Source organism: Oncorhynchus masou, chromosome 7 (assembly GCF_036934945.1).
Source record: "Oncorhynchus masou masou isolate Uvic2021 chromosome 7, UVic_Omas_1.1, whole genome shotgun sequence".
Taxonomy (NCBI): domain Eukaryota; kingdom Metazoa; phylum Chordata; class Actinopteri; order Salmoniformes; family Salmonidae; genus Oncorhynchus; species Oncorhynchus masou.
In genome coordinates, this window is record NC_088218.1 from 18,123,689 (window position 1) to 18,145,822 (window position 22,134).

Genomic DNA, 22,134 nt, shown 5'->3' on the forward strand with positions numbered 1-22,134 from the left:
TTTCCCTTCCTCTCCCCTCCCCATCTCTTCCCCCATCTCCTTCCATCTCTCTCTCCCCCCTCTCACTTTCTAAAGCTAACAGGATAGCTGTCTAACGTTTCTCTTTCAATTATCGGGAGATTATCTACCAGGGGTTAAAATTTTTGGAATGGAGGAGAATAATGAAATGTTTTCTTCTTACCTGACCCCCTCCCCCTCCCCTCCCTCTCCCCCCTTCCCCCATCCTTCTCTCCGCTTGAGGGTTCCAGAGGACAAGTGTATAAGAGGGGGTCGATGTGAAAGCATTTTTTTCCCATAAAACCTCAGGTTACTGGTTTCTCCACTGTAGCATTCAGTTGGAGTGTGTCTCGTGTGTGAGAGGAGATTTCGTATTCACAGTGTGTGTTTGAGAGAGAGAAGATTTCTCTGATTTTGTCAGTCGACATGGATCGTCTGGACAGAAGGCTGGCAGTGACTCTTCTCCTCTTCTCATTCATCTCGTTCTCCACTCAGAAAACCTCAAGTAAGTCTGGGAGTCTTCAGGTCAGATGTATTCTGTGTTTTCACCTTGGTTACGGTGAACCTCATCATAATGTGAAAGCTATTGAGAATTTCTGTAGCATTTGCAACAGGTGCATAGGTGCAATGATTGTACCTGTTTTCCTCCAGTGGGAATACAGTTGAAAACAGTTCAACATTCCTTGTCTTTCCCAGTCTCCTGGTGTGTGGTGTCGGAGGCAGAGGAGCAGAAATGTCTGGATCTGGCTGGGAGTGCTACAGCTCGGAATATCAGAGGAACGCTGCTGTGTGTCCGTGGCCAGAGTCCCACAGACTGCATGGAGAAGATCAAGGTGTGTGGCAAAACAGCCTTACGGCTTCAGAAATCCTGGTTGGATGATTCCACGGAATTACAAGAGAATAAGCAGGAAATCTGGGAACCCTCCAACCAGGATTTCTGGAAAGTTACCAGAGTTGTGCAACCTTAAAACAACCTGTAGAGAAAGGGTAGTTGAATTGTGCAACAATGATTTTATTGCTTCTTTAATCAGTTAAATGACCTATGTCTGTTCAGAATGGTACAGCGGATGCAGCATCCATGTTTGCTGATGACATCTACACAGCTGGCTGGTGCTTTGGACTAGAACTGGCTGCTGGAGAGTCTTACAACGGAGTGGGTGAGTGAGGAGGGGGGAGACGGGGAGAAGGAAACCGTGTGTAAAAGTTGAACCTGTCTTACCTTATCCTGTCTGCTCTCTCAGATGGTATCAGCTACTATGTTGTAGCTCTGGCTCGTCGCTCCTCCAGTGACCTGTCCCTGTTGGAGATGCATGAACGCAGGTGAGAACAGATAGACAAATTGATTGATTGTTTGTTCAATTTTTCATTTTTTTTTATTAGGATCCGTATTTAGCTGCTGCCAAGACAGTGGCTGCTCTTCCTGGGGTCCAAACAGGAAACGCAACACAACAAATAAAATACATAGTATACATAACACTATAATACTTAATACAATACTTAATACAATATACAATGCATAATACAATACTTAATACAATATACAATGCATAATACAATACTTAATACAACACATAATGCAATACAAAATACAATACTTAATGCAATACTTAATACAATACAAAATACAATACTTAATGCAACACTTAATGCAATGCATATTACAATACATAATACAATACGGGGTGGCAGGTAGCCTAGTGGTTAGAGCGTAACCTCAAGGTTGCAAGATCGAATCCCTGAGCTGACAAGGTAAAAATCTGTTGTTCTACCCCTGAACAAGGCAGTTAACCCACCGTTCCTAGGCCGTCATTGAAAATAAGAATTTGTTCTGAACTAACTTGCCTAGTTAAATAAAGGAAAAAATCAATAAAATACACAGTACAATACTTAATACAACACATAATATAATGCAATATACAATATACTATATAATACAATACTTAATACAACACATAATAAATAATACAATATGCCATACATAATACAATACATAATACAATATGTAATATATAAAAATGTCTGTGTCTCTTCACAGTCCCTGTGTAAGGTGTCTTGTTTTTTAAACTGGTCTTATTTCTAGCTTGAGTTACCTGGGGTGGCAGAGAGTTCCAAGTAATCATGACTCTATTTAATACTGTGTGTTTCCCAGCCTCTGTTCTGGGGCTGGGGACTGTGAAGAGAGCTCTGGTCTTCTAAGCAGAGTTCCTCTGTCTAGTGTATTGTCTTTTTATTGGCCAGTCTGAGATACAGCTTTTTCTTTGCCACTCTGCAAAGGCCAGCATCCCGGAGTCGCCTCTTCTGTTGACGTTGGCGTAAATAAGAATTTGTTCTTAACTGACTTGCCTAGTTAAATAAAATAAAAAAATATATTTTAAAATATTCCATTAAAAATCAGACGTTTCCAGCGACAATATTCCTTTATAGCATTAACAATGTCTACAGTGATCCATTTGATGTTATTTTAATGGACAAAAACAAGAACATTTCTAAGTGATCCCAAACTTTTGAATGGTAGTTTTCGGTAAAATAACATTGTATTTGATCAAACACGATAATTTCATAAAGTTTGTTAAGCACCGGTAACAGGCTCATTGGTCGGCTGTTTGAACCATTAAAGGGTGGTTTGCTAAGCACCGGGAACAGGCTCATTGGTCGGCTGTTTGAACCATTAAAGGGTGCTTTGCTAAGCACCGGGAACAGGCTCATTGGTCGGCTGTTTGAACCATTAAAGGGTGCTTTGCTAAGCACCGGGAACAGGCTCATTGGTCGGCTGTTTGAACCATTAAAGGGTGCTTTGCTAAGCACCGGGAACAGGCTCATTGGTCGGCTGTTTGAACCATTAAAGGGTGCTTTGGATAGCGGAATGACCCTTTCCTTCCTCCAGACCTAAGGGCACATACTGTCTTCTAGGCTTAAATTGAAGCTGTGTCAAAGGGGAGTCCAGCTTCAACAATTTACCATCCAATTTGTTGGTACCATGTGGCGTGTCCTTATAGACAGAGAAAAAAAATGTTGTCTCTTCCACACAAACTTTGCGATTTGAATGATTGACTCATTGATTGATTGATTGGATATTGTAGCTCCTGTCACCCAGGGATCCGTACCACGGTGGGCTGGACTGTTCCTATTGGATTCCTGGTCAACACCTCACAGATCAGTGTCGATGAACAATGCAACTTTCCTAAAGGTGAGACCTGTGTGTGTGTGTGTCTGACCCTGACTCGGTGTGTGTGGTGTGTATGTGGCCCTGACTCTGTGTGTATTGTTGGTGTCATTGTGTGTCCCTCCAGCGGTGGGGGACTTCTTTGGCTACAGCTGTGTACCAGGAGTAAAGGACAGAGAACACGACCCCAGAGGAAGTAACCCTAAGAACCTGTGTGAAGCCTGCATAGGAGACGACAACGAGAGACATATATGTGTTAACAATCACCGAGAGAGACACTATGGAGAGGCTGGGGCACTGAGGTAGGGAGGAGAGGAGAGAGGGAGAGGAGGAGAGGCTGGATCACTGAAGTAGGGAGGAGAAATGAGAGGAGAGGAGGAGAGGCTGGGGCACTGAGGTAGGGAGGAGAGGGGGAGGAGGAGAGGAGCTGTTTCTCCTAATTGAAAGTTTCTCAAACCAATCCATGGGGACCACTAACCATATATATATTCCAACACCAGTCTACAAATTGAACGAGTCAACGAATCACCAAGGCCTTGATTAGTTGAATCGGGTAGAATTGCTGTGGATCCCAAAGGACTGGTTTGAGAAACAGTGTCTTATTTAACTAGCTGTGTTTGACTTGAGTCTTTCTTCCAGGTGTGTGGCTGAGAATTTGGGCGATGTGGCATTTGTCAAACACACCACAATTTTTGACAACATGGATGGTGAGAGTCTGATCTAAATCTAACCAAAGACCAACATTCAGAATGTCACCTCTCTTAGCAAACTTCAGCATTTCTCGCTCGAGACACTAGGTGTCAGTATTTCATAGTTTCTCTGATCAGCCTCCTCCACATCACTTCACCAACTTCTACTCTACCCTAGGCAACAATATGGAATCATGGGCCATGGACCTGGAACTGGAGGACCTGAAGCTGCTGTGCCCGGATGGCAGCGAGGCCGGGCCGTTTGACCATGAGACGTGTCACCTGGCTGTGGTACCAGCTAACGCTGTGGTGGTACGCCTAGAGGACAAGTGTAGAGTCTGGAAATACCTGGAACGCTTACAGGTAGGTGTGTGTGTGTGTGTGTGTGTGTGTGTGTGTGTGTGTGTGTGTGTGTGTGTGTGTGTGTGTGTGTGTGTGTGTGTGTGTGTGCGTGTGTGTGCCTGCGTATGTATGTGAGCATTTAAAATGTTTGACATCTCACCCCCTCTCTTCTCTCTCTATAGAATGCGTTTGGGAACACCACCATGTTCAGCTCAGTGGGCTACACCCAATCAGATCTCCTGTTTTCTGACTCCACCCACCACCTGCTCAGGGTTGTGGGTAGTTACACTTCCTGGTTGGGTCCCTCATACACCACGGTCCTGCAGGCCTTCGAGTGTGAAAGTAAGAGAGTGGAGAGAGAGAGGAGAGAGAGACGGTATGGTTTCATTCTCTCATGTCTTGTGTTTCTTCCCTACAGGTTTGTGCTGATCCTTCTAGAAAGAAATCAACCAGCATCCTCTCCATCTCTTCCCTCACTATTTCTCCACCTCTTTCTTTCCCTCCCTCCATGTTGTATCCTCCCTCCCTCCCTCCCTCCCTCCCACCCTCCCTCCCTCCCTCCCACCCTCCCACCCTCCCTCCCTCCCTCCCTCCCTCCCACCCTCCCTCCCTCCCACCCTCCCACCCTCCCTCCCTCCCTCCCTCCCTCCCTCCCTCCCTCCCACCCCCCACCCTCCCTCCCTCCCTCCCTCCCTCCCTCCCTCCCACCCTCCCTCCCTCCCTCCCTCCCTCCCTCCCTCCCTCCCCACCCCCCCCTCCCTCCCTCCCTCCCTCCCTCCCTCCCTCCCTCCCTCCCTCCCTCCCTCCCTCCCTCCCACCCTCCCTCCCTCCCTCCCTCCCACCCTCCCACCCTCCCACCCTCCCACCCTCCCTCCCCCTCCCTCCCTCCCTCCCTCCCTCCCTCCCTCCCTCCCTCCCTCCCTCCCTCCCTCCCTCCCTCCCTCCCACCCCTCCCACCCTCCCTCCCTCCCTCCCTCTGTCCCTCCCTCCCACCCTCCCCTCCCTCCCACCCTCCCACCCTCCCTCCCTCCCCCCTCTCCCTCCCACCCTCCCACCCTCCCTCCCTCCCTCCCTCCCTCCCACCCTCCCTCCCTCCCTCCCTCCCTCCCTCCCTCCCACCCTCCCTCCCTCCCTCCCTCCCACCCTCCCTCCCTCCCTCCCTCCCTCCCTCCCTCTGTGTGATGGTATGGTAGATATTCGGAGTGTTTCTTTCCTCCCACACAGTTCCAGTAGTCACTTATCCTCCTATAAAAAATATCAATGTCATTAACTCACTGAATCACAATCTCTCTCTCTGTGTGTGTGTGTATGTGTGTGCGTGTGTGTGTACGTGTGTGCGTGCGTGCACCCATGGTTCACTGCGTTCCCACGGTTGGCATAGCAGACCACCATGCTAGTCATTCTACACCTGACAGAGAGGGGATTACTGCTATAAATCGCCACCAGACACTGATCTAAGGTCAGGTTAATGTTTTGGTGGTTAATGTTCCATTTTGGGAAGGTAAGCTGATCCTAGATCTGTGTAAAATAGGAACTTCTACCCAGAGCAGTAATCCATGACACTCTATACACAGCAATTCAAAACAAATGCCAACTCACACTGCATTAAACCATGTATTCAGAGTGTTTTGATTGACCTTGAAGGTGCTGGAATATTGGTGATAATACAATAAGATGTTTGAAGCCACTGAAATTATGTTTGTACTGTATGTTTGTACTAATCATTGCCACCATTGAATGAACAGGAATTTCAATTTTTTTCTATCATTTCTTCTGGAGAATGTTCTCTCTATCAAAACAATTCCTTATGACGTCTATATTTTGTTAATGTTGTACCCGTAGAGTTACTCACTCTACGGAGGTATATTGGTGCTGTGACACTACAGTATTTTCTGTCTGTCTTCAGGATTTAAATTGTTCTAAAGAGACCTGTGTGTAAATATCCTTCATCTGCTTGTATTTGTAGTTCTGCAACCTCTTTAAATATATTAAAGAAATGATGACAAAAATGTTGGCAAAGGCGTCTTTGCTTTGGAAGGAGTGGATTCTGGGAGCTGTTATAGGGGGGTCACACACACACACACACACACACACACACACACACACACACACACACACACACACACACACACACACACACACACACACACACACACACACACACACACACACACACACACACACACACACACACACCCCTAAGCCTTTAGCCTACTTACACTGCTGACGGCTCAAATTAGAGCTGATTTGACTTGAAGCTGTGGATGGAGGTATTGAAAGAAAGGAGAGGTTGACAAGGATGGAGGGATGGAGGACGGAGTAGTGACAGGTGATCCATCAGGATCTGTACTGTCATTATTCAATTACCACCCATCCTTTACACTACTGATAACATGCGCGCACACACACACGCACGCACGCACACAAACACACACACAGACGCTCACGCGCACACATTGCGGTAAGTGTTTGGCTGTATTGAAGGGTCAGTTCTGCTTAGTCAAGGGAAGTGTGTACAGTGTGTGTGGATAATGACTTTGGCACTGTGTTTCCATATGCTTTTAGTGCAGTAGACCCTAAAATCTCTCTCCCTCCTTCTTCCCACTGTTCCCTTTTTCATAACCTCTCTCTCTCTCCCTCCCCACCCTTCCCTTAATCATACCCCCACCTCTCTTCCCCTTCCCTGTTCATTTACCCCTAAGTCACATTCTCTTTCTCTCTCTGTATATCTCCTTCCCTCTCTCCTCCACAGCTTACAGTGAGAATATGAGTCAGATTAGACATGAGATGTATTATTTATGTATTTGTCACACACACACAGTTTAGACACTAGATGTCACCCTAGGGCCATTACTAAACGTGTGCGTTTGTGTGTGTGTGTGTGTGTGTGTGTGTGTGTGTGTGTGTGTGTGTGTGTGTTTGTGTGTGTGTGTGTGTGTGTGTGTGTGTGTGTGTGTGTGTGTGTGTGTGTGTGTGTGTGTGTGTGTGTGTGTGTGTGTGTGTGTGTGTGTGTGGCATGCGCATGTGGGGGCGCACGCGTGTGTGTGTGCACCGTTGCAGGAGCTAGAGCCGGAAATTGCCTGGGTATGATGAGTTTAGGAATAATAACAGAATACACACACACACACACACACACACAACCTGGGAATGATAGTGTTGTTACATTTCCCACCCAGCAATCACACTGACGCTACATTAACTGGAACCCGGGGACTCTGTGTGCGTGTGTGTGTGTGTGTGTGTGTGTGTGTGTGTGTGTGTGTGTGTGTGTGTGTGTGTGTGTGTGTGTGTGTGTGTGTGTGTGTGTGTGTGTGTGTGTGTGTGTGTGTGTGTGTGTGTGTGTGTGTGTGTGTGTGTGCCAAGAGATAGTTGTATCCTGCTGTCAAACTACACTGTTTGGTAACCTAGGTTACGTCACGAAGTGGTAAAACCACTATTAAGACTGGATGGAGGGAATAAGGAACATTTATGACAGAAATCCTTCTTAACCTTTATCTGTCATTCCTTCCATCCCTCCATTTCTCTTTTCCTGCCTTCCTTTAATCTCCCCATTCCTGTCACCCCCCCTCTCTTGTTTTCTACCTATTTCTAATCACCTTTCTGTTTATCCCTCTATTCTTCCGTTTCTCAACCACTTCCTTCCTTCCTCCCTTCTTTTCCTCTTAACCTTTCTGTGTTTCCCTTTGTCTCTCTCTTTGTAAGTGTGTGTGTGTACGTGTGCGTGCGTTTGTGTGTGGTGCACATGCGTGTGTGTGTGTGTTCATGTGTGCGGTTTGGAGATTGAGCTTTTCATTATTAATTAAACATATTCACTGGAAATATAGAGAAAATCAGAGCTGTTAATGGAGAGCGTGTTATCGGCCTGACAACACACACAGCCATTACACAAACACACACACACACACACTCCCTACAGTACTTCCCCCTCCCTTCCCCTCCCCTCTGTCAACCCTCGTCCTTCTCTTTTAGTCTCTTTGTTAAACCCTCCTTCAATATCTCTTCTCTAAAACATGGCAGAGAGAGAGAGAGAGAGACATTTGAGGTGTTTCATCATCATTTCTAAAGACACATTCCTTCATACTGACAGGACATCTCAGCTGACTGGCTTTATGGCTGCTTAGATCTGTACCATCTCGCCTCTCATCTCTTCTCTTTGTCTCTTTTTTTTCTTTCTGTCTTTCTTTCACAGTCTCCGTCTGTGATTAAAAAGAGATGAATACTGTCTAGTGTGATGCAACTCTGACACCAGTTAACTGGACTGGAGATCACGACAGCGTGCAAAGTGTGTGTGAGTGTGCCTCTGTGTGTGTGTGTGTGTGTCTGCCTCTGTGTGTCTTACTCTACAGGGGTGTGATGGTGAGACTAGAGTGTGTAAGGTCGTAGCTGGGTGAAACCAGTTATCAGTCAGGTCAGACAGAGTTCACTGACTGAGACTACTACTGAAAATGTGTGTGTGTGTGTGTGACCTACTGAAGGAGATCAGATAGAAGACATCAGAAGGTATTGGTAGAGAGGTGCTGTGGTTTTGACAAACAGGAAGCAGACCACTGTGGTTCATTAATTCATGCTATATACTGTATCAAACCAGATAATCAACAGGAAGTTTCCTTATGATAGTGTCTACTTGTCAAATATATTAAACTAGTTTTTTTTAAATCAATTAAGCTCTTTATACAATTTTTTATTTTTTTTTACCCCTTTTTCATGGTATCCAATTGTTGTAGTAGCTACTATCTTGTCTCATCGCTACAACTCCCGTACGGGCTCAGGAGAGACAGTCATGCATCCTCCGATACACAACCCAACCAGCCGCACTGCTTCTTAACACATCCAACCCGGAAGCCATCCACACCGTGTACCTGGCAACCTTGGTTAGCGCGCACTGTGCCCGTCCCGCCACAGGAGTCACTGGTGCGCGATGAGACAAGGACATCCCTACCGACCAAGCCCTCCCTAACTCAGACGACGCTAGGCCAATTGCGTGTCGCCCCACGGACCTCTCGGTCGCGGCCGGTTACGACAGAGCCTGGGCGCGAACCCAGAGTCTCTGATGGCACAGCTGGAGCTGCAGTACAGCGCCCTTAACCACTGCGCCACCCGGGAGGCTTCTGTATACTATTTCTTGTATTTTAATTCAAATTATTTTTTTTGTTCCAAATTAGTTTGGAGACAATCTGTCAACATGTTGCATGTTTTTTTTTTATTTAACCTTTTTTTAACTAGGCAAGTCAATTAAGAACAAATTCTTATTTACAATGACGGCCTACCATGGCCAAACCCAAACCCGGACAATGCTGGGCAAATTGTGTTCCGCTCTATGGGACTCCCAATCACGGCCAGTTGTGATACAGCCTGGAATCAAACCAGAGATGAGATGAGATGCAGTGCCTTAGACTGCTGCACTACTTGGGAGCTTGATAGAGAACAACCATGAGAGAGTGTATGATCAACAAGGTGACAAAGGAGTTAGGTCAATGGAAAAGAGGGGGGAAAGATAGAGGGACAAGGAGGAAGAGGAGAGAGAGAGAGAGAGAGAGAGAGAGAGAGAGAGAGAGGGGTAATTAGAAGAGAGTGTGACACGGGGAAGACGGATGTGATTAAATATTCTGGTGAAATATTCATCGAGATGGTTTAACTGGAGGTTGACCTCACTATGAACCAACCCCTCTGGGACAGGGTACACACACTGGGAGGAGGGGGGGGATACCTAGTCAGTTGCACAACTGAATACATTTGCATCCCGCTAAGGCGGAGGTGTTGCTAACATTTACGATAGCAAATTTCAATTTACAAAAAAAAGATGCTTTTGTCTTTTGAGCTTCTAGTCATGAACTCTATGCAGCCTACTAAATCACTTTTTATAGCTACTGTTTAAAACCGAAACAGTTCTGTCTGGTGCAGACACACGAAGACAGAAGACAATCACCCACAAAACCCAACACAAAACAGGCTACCTAAGTATGGTTCCCAATCAGAGACAATGATTAACACCTGCCTCTGATTGAGAACCATATCAGGCCAAACATAGAAACGGGAAAACTAGACACACAACATAGAATGCCCACTCAGCTCATGTCCTGACCAACACTAAAACAAAGAAAACACAAAAGAACTATGGTCAGGACGTGACAGTGCCCCCCGCCCCCCAAGGTGCGGACTCTGGCCGCAAAACCTGAACTTATAGGGGAGGGTCTGGGTGGGCATCTGTCCGCGGTGGCGGCTCTGGCGCAGGACGTGCACCCCACTCCACCATAGTCTTTGTCCGCTTTAGTGTCCTCCTAGGAACGGCGACCCTCACCACCGACCTTAGACTGGCAACCCTACTAAAGGGCCCCACTGGACTGAGGGGCAGCTCCGGACTGAGGGGCAGCTCGGGACTGAGGGGCAGCTCCGGACTGAAGGGCAGCTCAGGACTGGCTGACGGCTCTGGCAGCTCCTGGCTGGCTGGCGGCTCTGGCAGCTCCTGGCTAGCTGGGGGCTCTGGCAACTCCTGGCTGGCTGACGGCTCTGGCAGCTCCTGGCTGGCTGACGGCTCTGGCAGCTCCTGGCTGGCTGACTGCTCTGGCAGGTCCTGGCTGGCTGACGGCTCTGGCAGGTCCTGGCTGGCTGACGGCTCTGGCAGGTCCTGGCTGGCTGACGGCTCTGGCAGGTCCTGGCTGGCTGACGGCTCTGGCAGCTCCTGGCTGACTGACGGCTCAGGACAGACGGGCGTCACTAGCAGCTCAGGACAGGCGGGCGGCTCTAGCAGCTCAGGACAGGCGGGCGGCTCTAGCAGCTCAGGACAGGCGGGCGGCTCTAGCAGCTCTGGAAAGGCGGGCGGCTCTAGCAGCTCTGGACAGGCGGGAGACTCTAGCAGCTCTGGACAGGCGGGAGACTCTAGCAGCTCTGGACAGGCGGGAGACTCTAGCAGCTCTGGACAGACTGGCGGCTCTGTAGAGACGGGAGAATCTGGCGGCGCTGGAGAGGAGGAAGGCTCTAGCAGCGCTGGACAGGCGGGAGCACCTGTAGACAAAGGATGGAGAGACAGCCTGGTGCGGGAGGCTGCCACCGGAGGGCTCGATGCCCAACCTAGCCCAGCCGATACGAGGAGCTGGGATGGACCGCACCGGGCTAAGAACGCGTGCTGGGGACACCGTGCGCTCCACCGCATAACACGGTGCCTGACCAGTACAACGCCTTCTCTCTCCACGGTAAGCACGGGGAGTTGGCACAGGTCTCCTACCTGGCTTCGCCACACTCCCCGTGTGCCACTCCCAAGAAATTTTTGGGGCTGCCTCTCGGGCTTCCAGCCGCTCTGCCGTACTAGCTCCTCATAATGGCGCCTCTCTGCTTTCGCTGCCTCCAGCTCTGCTTTGGGACGGCAATATTCCCCTGGCTAAGTCCAGGGTCCTTTGCCGTCCAGAATCTCTTCCCAAGTCCATCTCTCCAGGTATCGCTGATTCTCCTGCTGCTGCTGTTTCTGCTGCCTTTTACCACGCCACTTGGTCCTTGGTTGGTGGGTGGTTCTGTAACGGCTGACTTCTTCCTCTTCCTCTGAAGAGGTGTAGCAAGGATCGGACCAAGATGCGGCGTGGTAAGTGTCCATGGTTGTTTATTTAAAAACATAAACTGAACACTATGAATACAAAAACAATAAATGTGAACAAACCGAAACAGTACCGTGTGGCGACAAACACAGACACGGAAACAAACACCCACAAACAAACAGTGAAACCCAGGCTACCTATGTATGATTCTCAATCAGAGACAACTAACGACACCTGCCTCTGATTGAGAACCATACTAAGCCAAAACATAGAAATCACAAAATCATAGAAAAAAAAACATAGACTGCCCACCCCAACTCACGCCCTGACCATACTAAATAACGACAAAACAAAGGAAATAAAGGTCAGAACGTGACAATATCAAGACTGTTTCAAGGACAGCTTTTTTCCATCTACGTAACACTGCAAAAATTAGAAACTTTCTGTCCAAAAATGATGCAGAAGCATTAATCCATGCTTTTGTCACTTCTAGGTTAGACTACTGCAATGCTCTACTTTCCGGCTACCCAGATAAAGCACTAAATAAACTTTAGTTAGTGCTAAATACGGCTACTAGAATCCTGACTAGAACCAAAACAATGTGATCATATTACTCCAGTGCTAGCCTCCCTACACTGGCTTCCTGTTAAGGCTAGGATTTCAAGGTTTTACTGCTAACCTACAAAGCATTACATGGGCTTGCTCCTACCTATCTCTCTGATTTGGCCCTGCTGTACATACCTACACGTACGCTACGGTCACAAGACGCAGGCCTCCTCATTGTCCCTAGAATTTCTAAGCAAACAGCTGGAGGCATGGTTTTCTCCTATAGAGCTCCATTTTTATGGAATGGTCTGCCTACCCACGTGAGAGACGCAAACTTGGTCTCAACCTTTACATCTTTACTGAAGACTCATCTCTTCAGTGGATCATATGATTGAGTGTAGTCTGGCCCAGGAGTGTGAAGGTAAGTTGGTGGTTGAAGATATCCCTCTAGTGGTGTGGGGGCTGTGCTTTGGCAAAGTGGTTGGGGTTATGTCCTTCCTGTTTGGCCCTATCCGGGGGTATCATCGGATGGGGACACAGTGTCTCCTGACCCCTCATGTCTCAGCCTCCAGTATTTATGCTGAAGTAGTTTATGTGTCGGGGGGCTAGGGTCAGTTTGTTATATCTGGAGTACTTCTGCTGTCTTATCTGGTGTCCTGTGTGAATTTAAGTATGCTCTCTCTAATTCTCTCTTTCTCTCTTTCTTTCTCTCTCTCGGAGGACCTGAGCCCAAGGACCATGCCTCAGGACTACCTGGCATGATGACTCCTTGCTGTCCCCAGTCCACCTGGCCATGCTGCTGCTCCAGTTTCAACTGTTCTGTCTGCGTCTATGGAATCCTGACCTGTTCACCGGACGTGCTACCTGTCCCAGACCTGCTGTTTTCAACTCTCTAGAGACAGCAGGAGTGGTAGAGATACTTTTAATGAACGGCTATGAAAAGCCAACTGACATTTACTCCTGAGGTGCTGACTTGTTACACCCTCGACAACTACTGTGATTATTATTATTTGACCATGCTGGTCATTTATGAACATTTGAACATCTTGGCCATGTTCTGTTATAATCTCCACCCAGCACAGCCAGAAGAGGACTGGCCACCACTCATAGCCTGGTTCCTCTCTAGATTTCTTCCTAGGTTTTGGCCTTTCTAGGAAGTTTTTCCTAGCCAACGTGCTTCAACACCTGCATTGCTTGCTGTTTGGGGTTTTAGACTGGGTTTCTGTACAGCACTTTGAGATATCAGCTGATGTATGAAGGGCTACATAAATACATTTTATTTTATTTTGATTTGATTCAACTCAAATGTGTCTTCCGCATTTTACCCAACACCTCTGAATCAGGAGAGGAGAACTGAATACATATACAGGAGAAGAGGAGAGGGGCGAAGAGGAGGAGGGTGGGTAGGCTGGTGGAGGAGAAGAGGACAGGGGCGAAGAGGAGGAGGGTGGGTAGGCTGGGGGAGGAGAAGAGGAGAGGGGCGAAGAGGAGGAGGGTGGGTAGGCTGGGGGAGGAGGAGAGGAGAGGGGTGAAGAGGAGGAGGGTGGGTAGGCTGGGGGAGGAGGAGAGGAGAACTGAATACATATACAGGAGAAGAGGGGAGGGGCGAAGAGGAGGAGGGTGGGTAGGCTGGGGGAGGAGGAGAGGAGAGGGGCGAAGAGGAGGAGGGTGGGTAGGCTGGGGGAGGAGGAGAGGAGAGGGGTGAAGAGAAGGAGGGTGGGTAGGCTGGGGGAGGAGGAGAGGAGAGGGGCGAAGAGAAGGAGGGTGGGTAGGCTGGGGAGGAGAAGAGGAGAGGGGTGAAGAGAAGGAGGGTGGGTAGGCTGGGGGAGGAGGAGAGGAGAGGGGCGAAGAGGAGGAGGGTGGGTAGGCTGGGGGAGGAGAAGAGGAGATGGGCGAAGAGAAGGAGGGTGGGTAGGCTGGGGGAGGAGAAGAGGAGAGGGGCGAAGAGGAGGAGGGTGGGTAGGCTGGGGGAGGAGGAGAGAGAGAGGGGCGAAGAGGAGGAGGGTGGGTAGGCTGGGGGAGGAGGAGAGGGAGAGGGGCGAAGAGGAGGAGGGTGGGTAGGCTGGGGGAGGAGAAGAGGAGAGGGGCAAAGAGAAGGAGGGTGGGTAGGCTGGGAGAGGAGGAGAGGAGAGGGGCGAAGAGAAGCAGGGTGGGTAGGCTGGGGGAGGAGGAGAGGAGAGGGGCGAAAAGGAGGAGGGTGGGTAGACTGGGGGAGGAGGAGAGGAGAGGGGCGGGCGAAGAGGAGGAGGGTGGGTAGGCTGGGGGAGGAGAAGAGGAGAGGGGCGAAGAGAAGGAGGGTGGGTAGGCTGGGGGAGGAGGAGAGGAGAGGGGCGAAGAGGAGGAGGGTGAAGTGGAGGAGGAGTGGGTAGGCTGGGGGAGGAGAAGAGGAGAGGGGCGAAGAGGAGGAGGGTGAAGTGGAGGAGGGTGGGTAGGCTGGGGGAGGAGAAGAGGAGAGGGGCGAAGAGGAGGAGGGTGAAGTGGAGGAGGGTAGGTAGGAGGAGAAGAGGAGAAGAGGAGAGGGGGTGAAGAGGAGATGGGTTGAGGAGGGGTTGGGGAGAAGAGGAGAGGGGTGAAGAGGAGGAGGGGTGAGGAGAAGAGGAGAGGGGTGAAGAGACGAGGATAAGGGTGAAGAGGAGGAGGGGTGAAGAGAAGAGGAGAGGGGTGAAGAGAAGAGGAGAGGGGTGAAGAGGAGGAGGGGTGTAGGGGGAGTACACACCCATGGAGGGGGAGTGAGGGGAGGAGGGTGAGGAGGAATGTTAAGGGGTGGCAAGGAGGGGGAGTACACATACAGGGAGGGGGAGGTGGAGAAGGGGTGAGGAGGCTCCCTGCCACTGAGTTTTTAGGTGTGAGAAAAAGGAGAGAGATGGAGTGAGGAGAGCTGAGTGTGTGAGTATGTATAGTTTAGTCAATATTCACAGGATAAACTATTATCATTATCATAGTGTTCATCAGCTATGTGTCTGTGTGTCTTTTACCAGCCGGGTACCTCATCAATAACCTTCAGCTGTTGTATACGGCCCCCATACTATCACAGTGTCGCTTTGGTTTCATTACCATAGTGTTTCTGAGTGTGTCTGTGTGTGTGCCCGGTCACAGTGATTGCTGGGAGTTGGCAGGTTAATAAATCTACAGCTTATTCACAGAGCTACTATAACCTTTACAGAAAGAGAGAGAGAGAGGGAGAGAGAGGTGCAGAGAGAGAGAGGAGGGGTAAGGTGAAAGAGGGGAGGAGGTGAGAGGAGGGCCCTTGTTCTGTCCAAGTGCTCATGCTCGTATGCTGGTACAGTATGTGTGTGTGTGTGTGTGTGTGTGTGCGCGCATGTCTGTTTGTGTGTCCGTGTTTGCTGTGTGTGCGTGTCTGTGTGTCTGTTTGTCTGTGTCTGCCTCTCTGTGTCTCTCTGTGTGTGTGTGTGTGTGTGTGTGTGTGTGTGTGTGTGTGTGTGTGTGTGTGTGTGTGTGTGTGTGTGTGTGTGTGTGTGTGTGTGTGTGTGTGTGTGTGTGTGTGTGTGTGTGTGTGTGTGTGTGTGTGTGTGTGTGTGTGTGGACTGCTTTAGGCCTATAAACCTCTACTTGCCCCTCAGGACTCTCCCAGGCTGCTGGCTATAAATGTTTTAATATACCTGGTGGCTCTACGGCCAAGGTCACTGATAAAACACAGATGGGGGAAAGAGGGGTGGAAAAAGATAGAAAGAAAAGAGAAAAGAGAGAGGGAAAGGAAGAAAAGCAGGACAGTGTGTTATCTGTTATCATTTGAACCCTTGAACCCTGAATTTTTTTCCTCTGAACAAAAGTGTTGTGTCAGTGTGTGTGTGTGTGTGTGTGTGTGTGTGTGTGTGTGTGTGTGTGTGTGTGTGTGTGTGTGTGTGTGTGTGTGTGTGTGTGTGTGTGTGTGTGTCTGTCAAGGTTATTATAGTAAACTAAAACTGAAACAAAAACCTCATCATAAAAAAATATGTTGTAAGACAAAATAAAATAATTAACAAACCTGTTTGAAAAACTAAAACTATACTGAAAATGTTATCTGTGACTCTCAAATAAAAACCATCATGAATTATGTTCCGCCAGATAAATGCTTTGCTAGTCTCAGTTAACTCAGGACGAAATCCTTGCGTAATTGGTCAGCTGCTCAATTAACGTCTGGGTCCATACATATTAAGAGAAGCGATGAAGAGATGCTAGAACGAGGAGTGGAACTGGAACGAGGACCTCCATCCTCCATCTTTGCACGTTACGGGCATGTCTATAGGCGGAATGTCCCCTCCCCTTCTGAAATTCCAAAGATGCTAACACCTGCCAATTCATTATCTGTCTAAATAATCAGTGACTGCTGCAGTTAAAAAGCATTGGATCGAGTTTCCCTCCACCATATGTTTTGCACCTGTCGTTATTCCTTTTAAATCCAAGTCACACAAAGATTGACTTTAAAATTGAAACCTGACCAAACCAATAACCTGATTCATCACCTTATCTATTACTTCCCCCAGTGGCAGGAAGTGGCATGACAAAAAAGACGATTCAACACAAATGTCTCCTAGCCTCCCACTGTCTAAAAATGTAACTATAATAACGTAATATAAATCAAAACATACATATTTTCACGAAGTTAAACTAAAACAAACTAGCAAATCAGGTCAAAGAAATTGTATTTGACTTCAGTGTATCTGACTTGTTTCACTGCCTCAGCGCCCCTCAGTATTGCGCCCTGTCCCCTTCCCGCCCTCTTCCTCCATCTCTACCTCCATCTCTACCTCCCTTCCTCGCTCCTTTTCACCTAGCAATTTGTTGTCCTTTGGTCTCACTATTTCCTCATCTATTTATCTTTGTTCTATATAGTGGCAACCTGTCATTCAGGGCAGTTGGGGAAAATAGAGAGCCTGTTTGGCTTTTTATTTAGGCATTAATACCTGTCACATATCAGTTTGCAAACAATGTTTAAAAAAATCACTGACTTAGTAAAGCCGCATACAAACATGGTCTCTTTTTTTGCTTTCTTGAGTAAAGCAGCTCCAAAATGCAGGCGTTTCAGCCCAGCTCAGTGCTTTCTGTGGTGGTGGGGCTGGCCAGCAGAAAATACAGAGCATTGTGCCTGATTGGCTCAGTGTTTTGTCACTCATGGGACAGTACGTCATCCCCAATTGGGTTCTGCTATAGTTATATTTGAAGTGCCCATCCAAGAAGGCTCAAGGTGATTGGCAACAGATAGAATGACATCAAATCACGCTATATCTAGAGTAGCTTTGATTGGACTGTCAACAACTTCCTTTCAAAGTCTTAGCTAGCAGTCATCATCACTTGTCGACAATCTACTGGCAAATCCTTTTTAATCCTTGTCATATGAAGAAGAGAAATAATGAAGAGAAATTATAAATCAAATCAAATCAAATTTTATTTGTCACATACACATTTTAGCAGATGTTAATGCGAGTGTAGCGAAATGCTTGTGCTTCTAGTTCCGATAATGCAGTAATAACCAACGAGTAATCTAACCTAACAAATCCACAACTACTACCTTATACACACAAGTGTAAAGGGATAAAGAATATGTACATAAAGTTATATGAATGAGTGATGGTACAGAACCGCATAGGCAAGATGCAGTAGATGGTATCGAGTACAGTATATACATATGAGATGAGTAATGTAGGGTATTAAACAAATTGGCATAGTTTAAAGTGGCTAGTGATACATGTATTACATAAAGATGCAGTAGATGATATAGAGTACAGTATATACATATACATATGAGGTGAATAATGTAGGGTATGTAAACATTATATTAAGTAGCATTGTTTAAAGTGGCTAGTGATACATTCTTTACATCAATTTCCATCAATTTCCATTATTAAAGTGGCTGCAGTTAAGTCAGTATGTTGGCAGGAGACACTCAATGTTAGTGGTTGCTGTTTAACAGTCTGATGGCCTTGAGATAGAAGCTGTTTTTCAGTCTCTCGGGCCCTGCTTTGATGCACCTGTACTGACCTCACCTTCTGGATGATAGCGGGGTGAACAGGCAGTGGCTCGGGTTGTTGTTGTCCTTGATGATCTTTATGGCCTTCCTGTGACATCGGGTGGTGGAGGTGTCCTGGAGGGCAGGTAGTTTGCCCCCGGTGATGCGTTGTGCAGACCTCACTACCCTCTGGAGAGCCTTACGGTTGTGGGTGGAGCAGTTGCCGTACCAGGCGGTGATACAGCCAACAGGATGCTCTCGATTGTGCATCTGTAGAAGTTTGTGAGTGCTTTTGGTGACAAGCTGAATTTCTTCAGCCTCCTGAGGTTGAAGAGGCGCTGCTGCGCCTTCTTCACAACGCAGTCTGTGTGGGTGGACCAATTCAGTTTGTCTGTGATGTGTACGCCGAGGAACTTAAAACTTACTACCCTCTCCACTACTGTCCCGTCGATGTAGGGGGGTGCTCCCTCTGCTGTTTCATTAAGTCCACAATCATCTCCTTTGTTTTGTTGACGTAGAGTGAGGTTATTTTCCTGACACCACACTCCGAGGGCCCTCACCTCCTCCCTGTAGGCCGTCTCATCGTTGTTGGTAATCAAGCCTACCACTGTAGTGTCATCCACAAACTTGATGATTGAGTTGGAGGCGTGCAGGGCCACGCAGTCGTGGGTGAACAGGGAGTACAGGAGAGGGCTCACAACGCACCCTTGTGGGGCCTCAGTGTTGAGAATCAGCAGGGTGCTGATGTTGTTACCTACCCTCACCACCTGGGGGCGGCCCGTCAGGACGTCCAGTACCCAGTTGCACAGGGCGGGGTCGAGACCCAGGGTCTCGAGCTTGATGACGAGTTTGGAGGGTACTATGGTGTTAAATGCTGAGCTGTAGTCGATGAACAGCATTCTCACATAGGTATTCCTCTTGTCCAGATGGGTTAGAGCAGTGTGCAGTGTGGTTGCGATTGCGTCGTCTGTGGATCTATTGGGGCGGTAAGCAAATTGGAGTGGGTCTAGGGTGTCAGGTAGGGTGGAGGTGATATGGTCCTTGACTAGTCTCTCAAAGCACTTCATGGTGACGGAAGTGAGTGCTACGGGGTGGTAGTCGTTTAGCTCAGTTACCTTAGCTTTCTTGGGAACATGAACAATGGTGGCCCTCTTGAAGCATGTGGGAACAGCAGACTTGGATAAGGACTGATTGAATATGTCCGTAAACACACCAGCCAGCGGGTCTGCGCATGCTCTGAGGACACGGCTGGGGATGCCGTCTGGGCCTGCAGCCTTGCGAGGGTTAACACGTTTAAATGTTTTACTCACGTCGGCTGCAGTGAAGAAGAGTCCGCAGGTTTTGGTTGCAGGCCGTGTCAGTGGCACTGTATTGCCCTCAAAGCGGGTAAAAAATGTTATTTAGTCTGCCTGGGAGCAAGACATCCTGGTCCGCGACGGGGCTGGTTTTCTTTTTGTAATCCGTGATTGACTGTAGACTCTGCCACATACCTCTTGTGTCTGAGCCGTTGAATTGCGACTCTACTTTGTCTCTATACTGACGCTTAGCTTGTTTGATTGCTTTGCGGAGGGAATATAGATACATCCGCAAGAGTCTCACTCCAGTCCAGATCCGCCAGAGTCTCCCTCCAGTCCAGATCCGCCAGAGTCTCCCTCCAGTCTGGATCCGCCAGAGTCTCCCTCCAGTCCGGATCCGCCAGAGTCTCCCTCCAGTCCGGATCCGCCAGAGTCTCCCTCCAGTCCGGATCCGCCAGAGTCTCCCTCCAGTCCGGATCCGCCAGAGTCTCCCTCCAGTCCGGATCCGCCAGAGTCTCCCTCCAGTCCGGATCCGCCAGAGTCTCCCTCCAGTCCGGATCCGCCAGAGTCTCCCTCCAGTCCGGATCCGCCAGAGTCTCCCTCCAGTCCGGATCCGCCAGAGTCTCCCTCCAGTCCGGATCCGCCAGAATCTCATCCAGTCCGGATCCGCCAGAATCTCCCTCCAATCCAGAGGCGCCACTCACTCCAGACTCAACCATCAGTCCAGTGGAGTCCTCTAGTCCGTGGTCGGCGGTGAGGGTTCCCGCTCCAGAGACATTAAGTAAGTGTGACGAGTCAGAAGTGGAGCGGGGTCCACGTCCTGAGCCAGAACCTCCACCTCGGAGTTATGCCCACCCAGACCCTCCCATATAGGCTTAGGTGTGTGGCCGGGAGTCCGCACCTTTAGGTCAGGGTGTGACATGGGTGATGTATGTGTTTTTGTTCCTGTCTAGGGGTTTTGTATCTCTATGGGTGTTACTAGTCTAGGTGTTATGTATGTCTATGGTTGCCTAGATTGGTTCTCAATTAGAGGCAGCTGTTTATCGTTGTCTCTGATTAGGAACCATATTTCGGCAGCCATATTCCTTGGGTATTTCGTGGGTTATTGTCTATGGTTAGTTGCCTGTGTCTGCACTTGTTTATATATAGTGTCACGTTCGTTTAGTTGTTTTGTATAGTTTGTTTAGTATTTCTTCGTTAATAAATAGAAGAATGTATTCACATCATGCTGCGCCTTGGTCTCATCCATACAACGAACGTGACAAACGTTTGTAGTTGTGGTGCTTGGCTTGCACGTGTAAATTCAGCAGACTCAACATTCTATAATAGAATTGTGTTATTTGACATGTCACATTAAAAGATTATTTAACGCATCAAATAGTGTTATATGATGTGTTTCTTTTTGACACACAAAGACCCAAACGGCGTTCAATGTGTTTAATAATTTGGTCTATTTTCACCTCCTAATTTCCCCTACTGTTCAAACTTAGTGGTGCACAAATAGCCTATAACCTGTTTAAGAGAAATGTAATCATTGAATATTCTAAGAGCTTTCATTGTCTATTTATATAGCCCCATTTATTTATCCTACGGTTCTAACTTGGTGTACAGGGAGAACACTGTAAGAAAGGTCCATGTCCTGAATTCCGTTGCTGTACATTTCAAAAGTGCTGAACAAATAGTTATATTGACTACGTCCATCCAAGCTCGCTCATTAATGTTTTAATTGAAATTACGGATTGCCTCTTATCCGCTTGTCGTCACCTTATGCCATAATTTGTACATCCCAATTGTCAATAGAAACAACAAGTATCAGCTATGTTTTTTTAAAGGCAGTAAATGAGGCTGAATTAACTGTTTGGCTGCCAGACAAGGCTCCGCTGATAGCCAGATTTAACGGTGGTAAGGTGTTGGGACTCTACTGTAGGCCCTAACAGCACTATTTGTTACCGTTATAGTGCAATTAATGTATTGTTTAGTTTAGTGTTGTGTAGTGGCTTTGCTGGCATGCATCCCACAATTATTTGTTTTGCCCCACCAAGATTTACATGCTAAAATGGCCACTGGTTCTATATAGAATATATACATTATAATGCTACCATCCGATTCGCTGGTAGTGGAACTGCACACAGGAGAAATTACATATAATTTCTATATTCAAGTCTTAGAATAAATGTTTCTGAAATGAATGACAATACAATTATCTTTAGCAGAAACCATCTAGACCAGGTACCCTCAGGGTGCAATGCCTTCGGGGGTACGCCAAATAAAAATGTGATTCACATTTTCAAACAGTACATTTATATTTTCCAACGGGGCTATACATTTGGGTGAGGTTTTTTCTCACCTGAGTAGCCTCGTCTCACTGCCAAAAATCAAGTTAAACCATCTAGTGTTCAGCGAAATAACAACACAATGTCAAATACAGGTAGTGTAGTCAAATAATTAACATCCAATCACATTAACCATTACTCTCTCACGGGAAACCTTCACTCTTGCGCAAAATTTAGAAACGAAACATGAACATTTGAAAAATAAGCCACGGGAGATTTTTGAGCGAGAATAAAGATGACTTTCGAGTAGTAAGAAATGTATAAAAGCAACAGATATCATTAATAAGAAGGGGCTA

At 47.8% G+C, this 22,134-nt stretch overlaps 1 protein-coding gene across 1 annotated transcript; it reads left to right on the forward strand.

Moving 5' to 3' along the window:
• The first annotated feature begins 327 nt into the window (after positions 1–327).
• LOC135543037 (otolith matrix protein 1) lies at positions 328–4,693 on the forward strand. The gene is made up of 10 exons (XM_064970138.1): positions 328–502; positions 694–830; positions 1,052–1,154; positions 1,239–1,317; positions 3,078–3,184; positions 3,288–3,462; positions 3,800–3,867; positions 4,028–4,212; positions 4,374–4,533; positions 4,610–4,693. The coding sequence occupies exons 1-10, from the start codon at positions 424–426 to the stop codon at positions 4,618–4,620; spliced, it is 1,104 nt and encodes a 367-aa protein (XP_064826210.1). The 5' UTR covers positions 328–423; the 3' UTR covers positions 4,621–4,693.
• Positions 4,694–22,134: the final 17,441 nt, after the last annotated feature.